Below are 12,376 nucleotides of genomic sequence, written 5' to 3'. Positions count from 1 at the left end.
TGTGCAGCGTTCCGGGTCCCTCCAACCGGTCAGTTTACGTTTGCATATCACGTCGTTAGAACGGCGTGGAGCAAATTCGTGCCACGGTTCATGCTATAGCACCTCGATTATCTTCGCCACACGGTTACTGCATCGCATTCGCATGCAAGGTAACCGTGCCCACCCTAGTGCGTGTTGAGATATTTTGACTAAACGTTGGGGCGCCGTCCTGACCTTAGGACCCCCCTGCGGCGAAACGTGTTGTGGCCATTGCAGAGTGCACGCCAAACACAGCGATGCCACGGTTGCCGACGAAAAGCGCGCACTCACGCCGAGTTGCACTCGAAGGTGGCGCACTCGGTGACCTTGGAGCGCATGTTGCACTGGAAGAGCTCTTTCGGCAGATGCGCCACTGCCACCCGCGCCGTCACCTCCTTCCTCAGGAAGTGCCACCGCTCAGGGTCCATCAGCGTCTGCGACAACCAGCGCGGTATACCGAATGTTAGATATCGACAAAAGAAAAATGAACGGTGTAGTTTTACGTGCCCTAAACAAGGCTTCATTATAAGGTATACGCCGTAGCTGTGGACTCGGGATCAGTTTCGAGCCCCTGAAGTTATTTAACGCGCACCTGGGTGCTTGCTTCTGTCATGCCGAATAGGTTAAAAAAAGAGGAAGAAGAAAGAAAACGGAATTTACCTTATATACCGATACTGGAATCCAACCTCGGCCTTCTAAGCCCAGCAGCCTGATGCTCTAACCTCAGTCGACGTTTCTTTTTTCTTTTCTTTTTTACTTATTGGAAGAAAGGACAGTAGCTATCTATAACCTATGAGGTTCTGGTGCATACACGATTGATACTCAGGCAGGCAAACACAGGCATCTAACAAAAACTTCCATTCTGGCTGCGCCCTCTTGAGCCGCGTACACACTACGTACCATATGCAGCCGTTTTCGAAAAAAAAAGCTATTTCGTTGATTGTGGACTTTCTGCATGTCTGTCGCACATCATACTTTTCCAGAGACACATGTAGATGCATTAATACGACAATGTCATGTGGGCGATCTTCGCAATTCTTGAAAGGCAAAAAGAGAAGTGAGAATTGCCTTACGTCGACATCCTTCTTCGGGGTTCTACAAAGGACGTCCCAGGAAAAAAAAAAAGACATCCCTGCAGTCTATGAAGCAGTATTTGATTGTGTCTTCACGTGGACGTAAGCCGAAATTTGTTGTCCATGGCACATAATAAACTCTTGCCTGCAACCGTGTTTTAACTAAGAGGGTTGCTGCGTGCAGTACAAAGAAAAACGATTTAACACCAACACCTGCTGGCATTAAGTATGTACATTCGGCGGACAGGCTTAAAGACATCTTGGTATACACCATTTAAGTATAGGGTACACGTAAAAGCGGGTGGCACATTTAAAATAAATAAAAGGACTCGTAGAAATACAAGGCCATGCAAGAGTTGTGACACAGGGTAGCGTGGGTGCGCAAGGGCACATGCATGGACGTCTACTTTTTTTTTAGGCCTAAGAGGCAGGAATGAAATGGGTAAAACTATATCATTTAATTAACATCTTCACGGAAGCTTCGCTTCACATCGTTTCCGAAATGGGCGTTGGATGTGCATAACTTTTCTTTTTTTTTCTTATCTTTCAACCCTTTCTGGTCCGGATTTTGCTTTTAAAGTATACTGCATTTATATTTCACGGAACTGAGTAAGACAATAATAGCATTTACGCGGCATACTTTTTGCGCGATATGGGAACGCCATCTGTCACAAATTCAGTACGCTTTTGCGAACGCCCGAAGCTTGCAGATTCTAAAAATGGGTGACAAGTGTGCGCAGCAGGACGGTCGCGAATCATTCGAAAATTCTTTTCATACCACGCCCAAGAAATCTTTCGCGCTTTCCGTGGACGAGTTCCAAAGATGCAGCTGAGGCGCCTAATTTCCGCATGCTTAAACGTATGAACATTTTATAAAGTCTAAGGAGAACCAATAATCTATAGAACTAAGTCTAAATCAATTATGCTAGTTACTGGTACTGTGCTTTCCTAAATTAATTTCAGATTCACTTTTGTCGAATTTCCGATTCAGTTAACAGAATCGAGAGCCACGGTGAGTTCTCGCACAGTAAAAGGCGATTAGATGTCTCTGCCAACTTGGAAACCACGTGTTAGTAAATTTTAGCATAGGGAGGTATATACGTCTGCCTGAGGGAAGAAAGTCCGCGCTGTCTTCAGCTCGAAGTGGTAGGGGGCAAACAGCCTGTAGCCAGAGTTAGTATCCTGGCGGTATTGGGCTTCTTTTTCTTTCTGTTGTCAGACTGGCGCTCCTTGGCCATATTTGGCCCTTTCGTGAGCCAATAAAATCCACGAATCATTGTCATCTGTTTCGAGACGTGCCCTTGGAAGTGGACCACAGCTTCCGCGGGCCCCCTCCGTTCATCAAACGAAGCGCAGTCCACGCCGCGCCATTGTTCTCGGTCAAGTTCCTTAGCACCAACGACACGCCTGCGCTGTGTGGTTCCGTACCTCGAACAAGTCGACGTGCTGCCTTCCCATTCTCGATGCCCACCTGGTGTAAGCTGATTCCGCGTGTCCCACAAAATATCCAACGACTCCTTCGACGCCCTAAAAGCGTCGATGGGACACGATAGGGTGCGCATCCCTTCGTCGGGATTACGGCACAGAGTGCACTGGGTCCCGAGCGCTCGGCAGCACTGGATTAAGGGGGGGGGCTAAGGGGGGGCTAAGGTTAACGAGAGGGTGGCAGGTCTTGTTGTGAAACTTAATAAGAGGTACAAAATGAAGATTGTACAGGTCTACGCCCCTACATCCAGTCATGATGACCAGGAAGTCGAAAGCTTCTATGAAGACGTGGAATCGGCGGTGGGTAGAGTGAAAACTAAATGCACTATACTAATGGGCGACTTTAATGCCAAGGTAGGCAAGAAGCAGGCTGGAGACAAGGCAGTGGGGGAATATGGCATAGGCACTAGGAATAGCAGGGGAGAGTTATTAGTAGAGTTTGCGGAACAGAATAATATGAGGATAATGAATACCTTCTTCCGCAAGCGGGATAGCCGAAAGTGGACGTGGAGGAGCCCGAACGGCGAGACTAGAAATGAAATAGACTTCATACTCTGCGCTAACCCTGGCATCATACAAGATGTGGACGTGCTCGGCAAGGTGCGCTGCAGTGACCACAGGATGGTAAGAACTCGAATTAGCCTAGACCTGAGGAGGGAACGGAAGAAACTGGTACATAAGAAGCCGATCAATGAGTTAGCGGTAAGAGGGAAAATAGAGGAATTCCAGATCAAGCTACAGAACAGGTATTCAGCTTTAACTCAGGAAGAGGACCTTAGTGTTGAAGCAATGAGCGACAATCTTGTGGGCATCATTAAGGAGTGTGCAATGGAAGTCGGTGGTAACTCCGTTAGGCAGGATACCAGCAAACTATCGCAGGAGACGAAAGATCTGATCAAGAAACGCCAATGTATGAAAGCATCTAACCCTACAGCTAGAATAGAACTGGCAGAACTTTCGAAGTTAATCAACAAGCGTAAGACAGCTGACATAAGGAAGTATAATATGGATAGAATTGAACATGCTCTCAGGAGCGGAGGAAGCCTAAAAACAGTGAAGAAGAAACTAGGAATTGGCAAGAATCAGATGTATGCGCTAAGAGACAAAGCCGGCAATATCATTACTAATATGGATGAGATAGTTCAAGTGGCTGAGGAGTTCTATAGAGATTTATACAGTACCAGTGACACCCACGACGATAATGGAAGAGAAAATAGTCTAGAGGAATTCGAAATCCCGAAGGTAACGCCGGAAGAAGTAAAGAAAGCCTTAGGAGATATGCAAAGGGGGAAGGCAGCTGGGGAGGATCAGGTAACAGCAGATTTGTTGAAGGATGGTGGACAGATTGTTCTAGAAAAACTGGCCACCCTGTATACGCAATGCCTCATGACCTCGAGCGTACCGGAATCTTGGAAGAACGCTAACATAATCCTAATCCATAAGAAAGGGGACGCCAAAGACTTGAAAAATTATAGACCGATCAGCTTACTGTCCGTTGCCTACAAAGTATTTACTAAGGTAATTGCAAATAGAATCAGGAACACCTTAGACTTCTGTCAACCAAAGGACCAGGCAGGATTCCGTAAAGGCTACTCTACAATAGACCATATTCACACTATCAATCAAGTGATAGAGAAATGTGCAGAATATAAGCAACCGTTATATATAGCTTTCATTGATTACGAGAAAGCGTTTGATTCAGTCGAAACCTCAGCACTCATGGAGGCATTACGGAATCAGGGTGTAGATGAGCCATATGTAAAAATACTGGAAGATATCTATAGCGGCTCCACAGCCACCGTAGTCCTCCACAAAGCAAGCAACAAAATCCCAATAAAGAAAGGCGTCAGGCAGGGAGATACGATATCTCCAATGCTATTCACAGCGTGTTTACAAGAGGTATTCAGAGACCTGGATTGGGAAGAATTGGGGATAAAAGTTAATGGAGAATACCTTAGTAACTTGCGATTCGCTGATGATATTGCCTTGCTTAGTAACTCAGGGGACCAATTGCAATGCATGCTCACTGACTTGGAGAGGCAAAGCAGAAGAGTGGGTCTAAAAATTAATATGCAGAAAACTAAAGTAATGCTTAACAGTCTCGGGAGAGAACAGGAATTTACAATAGGCAGCGAGGCACTGGAAGTCGTAAGGGAATACATCTACTTAGGGCAGGTAGTGACGGCGGATCCGGATCATGAGACGGAAATAATCAGAAGAATAAGAATGGGCTGGAGTGCGTTTGGCAGGCATTCCCAAATCATGAACAGCAGGTTGCCGTTATCCCTCAAGAGAAAAGTATATAATAGCTGTGTCTTACCAGTGCTCACCTACGGGGCAGAAACCTGGAGGCTTACGAAAAGGGTTCTACTCAAATTGAGGACGACACAACGAGCTATGGAAAGAAGAATGATAGGTGTAACGTTAAGGGATAAGAAAAGAGCAGATTGGGTGAGGGAACAAACGCGAGTTAATGACATCTTAGTTGAAATCAAGAAAAAGAAATGGGCATGGGCAGGACATGTAATGAGGAGGGAAGATAACCGATGGTCATTAAGGGTTACGGACTGGATCCCAAGGGAAGGGAAGCGTAGCAGGGGGCGGCAGAAAGTTAGGTGGGCGGATGAGATTAAGAAGTTTGCAGGGACGGCATGGCCACAATTAGTACGTGACCGGGGTTGTTGGAGAAATATGGGAGAGGCCTTTGCCCTGCAGTGGGCGTAACCAGGCTGATGATGATGATGATGATGATGATGGCTAAGGGGGCTGCAGCCCCGGGCCTCACGTCGGACAGTAGGAGAAGGGGGTCCATTTACTCCAACCTGCTTAGTATATGGAACCATGGGCAACGGAACTTCAAGCGACATGTACGAAGCGTGAAAACCAGAAGGAGCAGACGGGTCCCCCTGCCTAATGTAACGGCATGCGTTTAGCCTGATCATTTGGGGAGAGCTTGTCAAGCTGCAAAAACAGGAATCACCCGCCACCCCGGCGAGGCCCTCTTTCTTACGAAGCGAGGTGCGTTTGCTTGGAAGAGTTTTCGTGGTTTTCTGTCAGTCCGTCTGTCCAGTGCTGTCTGGAGAGGAAGGGCAAGGGGAAACACCTAAAACATGTAATGTGGAATGAGGACCTAAATCTCCCTTGCCCCTCGTCACCACCACGCCACCCTCCACCTCTCAAATAGTTCCGCCGCCGTCCTTCTCATAGAAAGGATGTGCTGCAGTACCCAACAGTGCCTCCCATTCGACTTTTCTTTACCATGATGGTAATTTGGGCGGGGGAGGATGAGTCCGATCGATAGCAGATGACGATGAGTCTGATGGCAGAGTCTAGACAGGAAAGGAAAGAAGACGTCACACGTGCTTTTGTCCGCCTGCTGTGGGGCATGGAAGGAAGGAAGGAAAAACTTTATTTCCCTATTTACAGCTTTCAGCGGCTAACAAAGGTCTTCATGTTTAACTGAAGTCTCCGTCGTCTTGAGTGGTCGGCGCCCCTATTCCAGAGCACCGCTGAGCCTGGCCACTTTGAGAGCGTGCTGCACCAGTCCTTTTTGGACTGTGCAGCACGCTCTCAGGCCCTCCCACTGTTCCACACTGTGTTTTTTTTTTCTTTGTGGAAAGAGAAGTTATTTCTGCACTCCCATGTGAAGTGATATAGCGTTGGGATGGCCCCACACCATGGACATGTGTCCCTGCATTGACTGGGAAACATTTTATGTAGGATGTGTAGATTGGAGAATGTTCCTGTCTGCAACCTTCGCCAGCCGACTGCTTCGTGTTGTGTTAAAGATGGGTGGGGTGGTGGATCTATTATCCTTTTGCCTCTGTGATGGTTTAGTGTTTCCGCGTACGTTGGTTCCACCATCATAGTGGTATCCGGGTCCATTGACTGTCCCACTCGGTATGTAAGCTCGCGAGCTAGTCTGTCGGCCCTCTGGTTACCCTCTATTCCGGTGTGACCCGGCACCCAGAAGACCGTATGCAGTATATTTTCGTTCGGAAGCCCTGCCTCGAGGAGGATTCGCAGCGCCCCTTTGTTGATCCTACCTGCCGTGAGGTTTCTGCATGCTTCTTTGGAGTCTGTGAGTATTATCAAGGATCCGTTTCTACGGCAACCCTCCGCCGCTGCTATAGCCACAGCTGCTTCTTCCCCCTCTGGTACCGTGCAGCTCCTTAGGGTTGCGCTGCTTATCAGCTCTCCCATGTGATCCACGGCATGGAATGTTCACTGTTTGGGCTAGGGTTGTGGAAGAGGGAAGCGGGAAGTTGGAGAGCTGGACACAAAGGCCTGTCTCCAGGGCCCATTCTTGCCTAGTCGCAGCGCACCCTCGCGCGCGCTCGACGGAAAAAGTGGGTCAGACTGGCCGCCGAACTTTCCAGAAACAAGTAGAAAAAGATGACTCAGAGGCGACGGAGGGCGCGTAACTTCGCCCGCGCTAGGAGTCGCCCTCTCCCCTTCGTTCTCGCGCTCGGCGTCGACGGAGCGAAAGAAAAATCGAGAACCTCCAAGAACAGACGATTGCTCCTAGCCAATAGGAAGACGAGGCCGGAATGGGAGGAGTGAGTTTGTATGGAGAAGGAGGGAATTTGTACAAGGAACTCTATGCGTATGTGAACGCCTGCTTCGGCTCTAGTAAGAGACAGACGCGACGCGCGTCTATAAAAGGAAGTTGATCGCGGGCTGTGATTCTGCCCTGAGCCGCCGGTTAAGCTTGCATAAGCCGGCCCGCTGAGAAGCTCCCGGGGAACGCACCACTGTCGGCCAGCCACGGACCATCCAGGCAGCGTGCGCCAGTCATCGGGACGGCCACCGTTGGAGACCTGCGGTCGCGTCGGACAGATGAAGTGCCCGGTGAACAATTAGTATCCGTTCATGCGAAAATGCTCGGTCGGAAGCATCAAAGTGGTGCGTCTAAACGAAAGGCGAAGTTAGAAAGATGAGAGCGTGAAAAGAAGCTACCAAAGATGACAAAGTACCTACTGAATGCAGCTTCCGCGGAGCGGTATGATCGCTGTACCCAGAGTCCGTGTCAAACTCCCAATAGTAGCGACCGTGCTTCTGTGGAGGACTTGCCAACTCCATCACCACGGTTTCCTGGCAAGAAGCAAGGTTTGACTCATCTCGGTTGTCTGGATCCTGTGAAAACGGTGCCAACTTCAGTCGTCCATATTTCTGAGCAACCGACGCTAACTGAGCCCTGTCCTGTTCATGAGTCAGCAGCGTCTATGCTACTCGGCCGGGCCCCTGCCACAGAGCTCCAGGTGTCCGGTCCGCCACGCCCGATTTCTACTACTGCTGATCAACAGGTGCCGAACCTCCCCGATGAGCCTCCTTCTACTGACAAGCGCCAGGAAACAACACTCCAAAAACCGACTCACTTGTTTCCTATTAGTTTGGCTTCAAATAACCATGTTCCCAGCCACAAAGTGTGCCTCGAGAGGACGAATGAGACGGCTTCTCGTTGTGGCAACAGAGAAGTGCAGACACCCCCGCAGCAAGAGTTACGTTACGAGATTCTCCGAAGTAACCCTGCTAAGTAGCCGGACGTTATTACTGACAGCTTTCGGAGTGTATGCCTTGAGAAAGGGCAATTGTAGTTTCAAAATCGGGCAGAAAATTTTCATCTTCCGAAAGGCAATACAAAACTCAGAAACGCTATATGTCACGTCATCTTTTCGTGCGAAAGGCTGTAAATGGGGCGGCGTACGAGCGACACAGGTTAATGTACTAGGAGTCCAAATGTTGCGTTTACTGTTTCATGTGCAAACTATTATCGATTTCAAGCAACCCCAGTGCTTTCACAACGCATGGCTTTTCTGATTGGAAAAGAGCAGAAGAAAAGGTTTGCGCACATGAAAATAAACTAAATGGCAGCATGGCTTGCCCGCTCTAACTCGAGCAGCACAATTGACAAGGAGCTGGTTAAGCATCTTGTCACTGAGACTGCTTACTGTACAGAGGTCTTGAATCGCGTAATCGTTGTAGTTAAGCCTCTAGCTGAGCGCAACCTAGAGTTTAGGGGCAGTGAGGAGATTTTTGGTTCACCGAGAAATGGCAATTATATGGGAGTGCTTGAGCCATTGCCAAGTTTGATCCCTTTCTAGAGGAGCACGTGAAACGCCACGGGAACAAAGGAAAAGGTCACACATCGTATCTGTCATAAACCATTTGTGATGAATTTATCGAGCATATGGCAAAGGCTGTCAAGGAACGTCTTGTTGACGAAGTGAAACGTGCAAAATACTTCTCTTTAATTGTTGATTCGACTCCAGACCTTACTCACGTTGATCAGCTGTCAGTTGTTTTACGATACTATTTAAATGGGAAAGTGTACGAACGCTTTCTTGGATCTGTTCCAATTGAATAGCATACCGGCTTGTATCTTTTCGATACCATGATGTCCCTCTTGACGACCAATGGCATCTCAACTGATGATTGGAGGGGCCAACCTTATGATAATGCGAGTAATATGTCAGGAAAATACAAAGGACTGCAAGCTCAAATCAAACACCTGAACGAATTGGCAGTCTATGCCCCGTGCGCTGGTCATTCACTGAACTTAGTTGGCGCGTGTAGCGTTGACAGTTGCCTTGAGGCAGTCCAATTTTTCACTGTAATTCAGAGACTGTATGTCTTCTTTGCTGCCTCACCTAAGCGATGGAGGTATCTTTTGGACAGCATGGGCGGAACTGGCCAGCAGCTTGTTTTGAAAAGTCTCTCTGAGACCAGGTGGTCAAGACACGCTGAATCATGTAAGGCCATTCTGAGAAATTTCAATGCAGTCTTGCGTTGCCTTGAAGCTTATCAAAGAACGAGGAAGAAAACGGTGACACTAGGAACGAAGCGCAATCTCTCTTTAAGAAAATGACAAAACTAGAGACTGCATTCACGGCGATTTTCTGGAGTGAAATCTTGAAGCGCTTTGACAAAACGAGCGTAGCACTACAGAAACCAGGCCTAGACATTTCAACTGCTGTAGACCTGCTGAGCTCTCTAGAAGGCTTTGTTAATTCTTTGCGACCTCTCTTTGATACCTTCGAGGAGAGAGCACGCACGCTAAGTACCAATCAATGTTATCAGGATAAGGGCAAACGCATCGTTTTGTAAGCACCCAGACGGAATAAGCGATAGTGCGCTGCAAGGTAGAAAAAAGTTTATCGTAGAGACTTACAATGTTGTACTTGACAGTCTAGGCTCTGCTTTGCGAGTGCGAAAGGCTGCCTACACTGAACTCTGCGAAAGGTTCGGATTCTTAAAATTGCTGACCGAAGTTGGGAGCGAGGCCTTTGGCATAGCAGGCTGGGAAGTTGGTGAAAACCTACAAAAATGATTTGGAGCCAGCATTTTCCGCTGAAATCGTTCAGTTTGCGAACTTTCTGCACAACTGTGTGTGCCAGGACACGAGTCCCCTGGGAATAATGAAGTTGCTGCACGAAAGAAAGCTTATTGATGTGTTTCCGAACCTTTGTATTGCTTTGCGAATGTACTTAAGCATACCTGTGGCAAACTGTGAGACCGAACGATTGTTTTCCAAGTTGTTGCTGATGAAAAATCGCCTTCGTTCGAGCCTCCTTGACGACAAGGTGAACTCGCTTGCTATCAGGTCCATTGAAAGTGACCTCCTCCGCGATCTATCCTTCGAACAGACTATATCTGATTTCGCCAAAGCGAAGGCACGCAAGATGCCATTTTAAAAGAGGACTATTTGCACTATACATGAATAGTTCCAATAAGTTCGTTGTGTCGCCTCCCAGCCTTCACGTTGCCAATGAAAGGCTGATCAGTGTAATTCAGGATATGCAAATCTTCGTTGTTCGTCTCTTGTTTGTTCTTCTTGTGATATTTAGCGTGCTTATAAAGAACTGTATTTTTGTTGTTTTTGATAGTGCCACGTTTATTTGGTGTCGTCCTTGCTTGTCTTACCTTTAATGAAAATATTTTCAAATAATGTTTTGTAATTACAGTTGGAAATTTTCATCTGTATTCTAGTGCATTTTTATGGTGTTTGTATTGCCTTAAGTATTGTATATATCTATTGCATATTTATAGAGTAACGTGTATAACGATTACTGCAGTCTGATGCTTGAATTTTAATAAAGAATGTTTTGGATGCAACCATGCGTCTCCTCACGGGATTAAACTTAGTGATGCAAACAAAGCCGAGCTTCAGAAGGATCGACATCTGAGCTATGTTGTTTTTTCTACGTTCTTGTTCGTCTTGAGTGCACTAAACTTTTCCTTAAAGCCTAGCTTTTGCTGAAAACAGAATGCAGATTAATCAAAAAGTGAACATATGTGTTGGTGTTTACAACAGCACGCGTTTCAAGCAAGTTTTGTTGTTTTCCTTATAATAATAATAATAATAATAATAATAATAATAATAATAATAATAATAATAATAATAATAATAATAATAATAATAATAATAATAATAATAATAATAATAATCCCGTTGATTGCACTTCGTTCTTTTTAATTTGGTGGCATTAAAATGAAACATGGCATATGTCCAGTAGCATAGCAGGCGACAGGGGGGGGGGGGGGTATCAGTATAGGGAAAGGGAGCCTGCATGCGCGTTAGCCCAGGGCCCCCATTCTTCTTAATCCGGCCCTGGCGCTCGGGCAGCATCGGCAACGGTGTGGCCCCCGGTGCAGCGAGAGAGCTTTTATTTTCCCGCGCAGTTTCCTCGGACCCAGTGCCTTTCGCGCCTGTGCGTTTGGACCCAGGGGAGGAGAGGGAGCGAGTCGAACTCCAAGCAAAGCGGAAGGAAGCTGAATGCGAAGGTGCCGCACATAAAGAGGCTTTAGCCGGGCCCGGTGCGCCCTCGCCGAAGACGCCCTGGCTGAGGGGCGCAAAAAGGACGCGAGCTCATCAAGGGCAACGCCTCTGCAACGTGGAAGAGGAAAAGACCGAGCTGAACGTGACGTCTTTGCCAGCGACGCGCAATACTTGTACACCAGCAGCGATCGTCAGACAGTTAGGCGCCTATTGTGGGACTGTCCCAGTCTCGCGATAGCAAGAGTGAAACAGTGGACACGCCATTATCTCGCTTAAGGAATGGACTACGTCACCCCTTCAGGGCATCGCCTGGAGAACTATCACCTCTCTATGGGATATTGTGCGCGAGACCAGCTCGAACAAAAGGTTATGAACGTGCTCTTTCTTTTATATTAGTTATTTTAGGATGTCCATCATTGACCCTCACCCATGTTTAAGCCCCTCAGCCATCCCCTTCGTACTAAACGACTAAAGTTCATTTTCTCCTCGTTTGCTTATCACAGGATGCGCCGAGTGGCCCATCCCAGCGATATAGTGGCGGCACATGTGGTGGCGCCCTCATCAATGAAGAAGGTAGCTCACTTTTCTGACTATGGGGTGCGCGGCACCGCCCTTAACCTAATAGAAGATTGCCTTTCTACGATAACTCGATATGTAAAGATTGACAAATTATAGTCCGCTGCAAAACGTCTTAAATACGGCGTGCCGCAAGGTTCGATTTTGGGCCCTCTATTATTAATAATTAGTATCAATGACATTTGCAACCCTGCGGACTTGTCTAAGGTTATTGGGTACGCAAATGACACAAATAAATATTTTTCTTGCAAGAAACTTACTGATATGAAACACGATGAGAATGCTTACCTAGGTACTTCAGTTAGAACCATATGATTACGTGAGAATAAATATAGCTTCATCTATGTAAAACAAAATGCGTTGTACTTAAACGAATAAATAAACAAGACGATGCAGAAATAGCTGTAACCTATGAAAACAGTTTTTCAGCGTACAAAAACACACC

General features: G+C 47.1%; 1 protein-coding gene across 1 annotated transcript in view; it reads right to left on the bottom strand.

Moving 5' to 3' along the window:
* LOC142571222 (acid-sensing ion channel 2-like) overlaps positions 1-12,376 on the bottom strand; it is a 71,309-nt gene that overhangs the window by 46,592 nt on the left and 12,341 nt on the right. The window contains exon 3 of the mRNA XM_075679502.1: positions 310-452. Coding sequence (XP_075535617.1) covers positions 310-452 — 143 coding nt within the window. The remainder of the gene's footprint in view (positions 1-309; positions 453-12,376) is intronic.

Source organism: Dermacentor variabilis, chromosome 1, assembly GCF_050947875.1.
Source record: "Dermacentor variabilis isolate Ectoservices chromosome 1, ASM5094787v1, whole genome shotgun sequence".
In the NCBI taxonomy this organism is placed as follows: domain Eukaryota; kingdom Metazoa; phylum Arthropoda; class Arachnida; order Ixodida; family Ixodidae; genus Dermacentor; species Dermacentor variabilis.
This window is presented reverse-complemented; position numbering and strand designations above follow the sequence as displayed.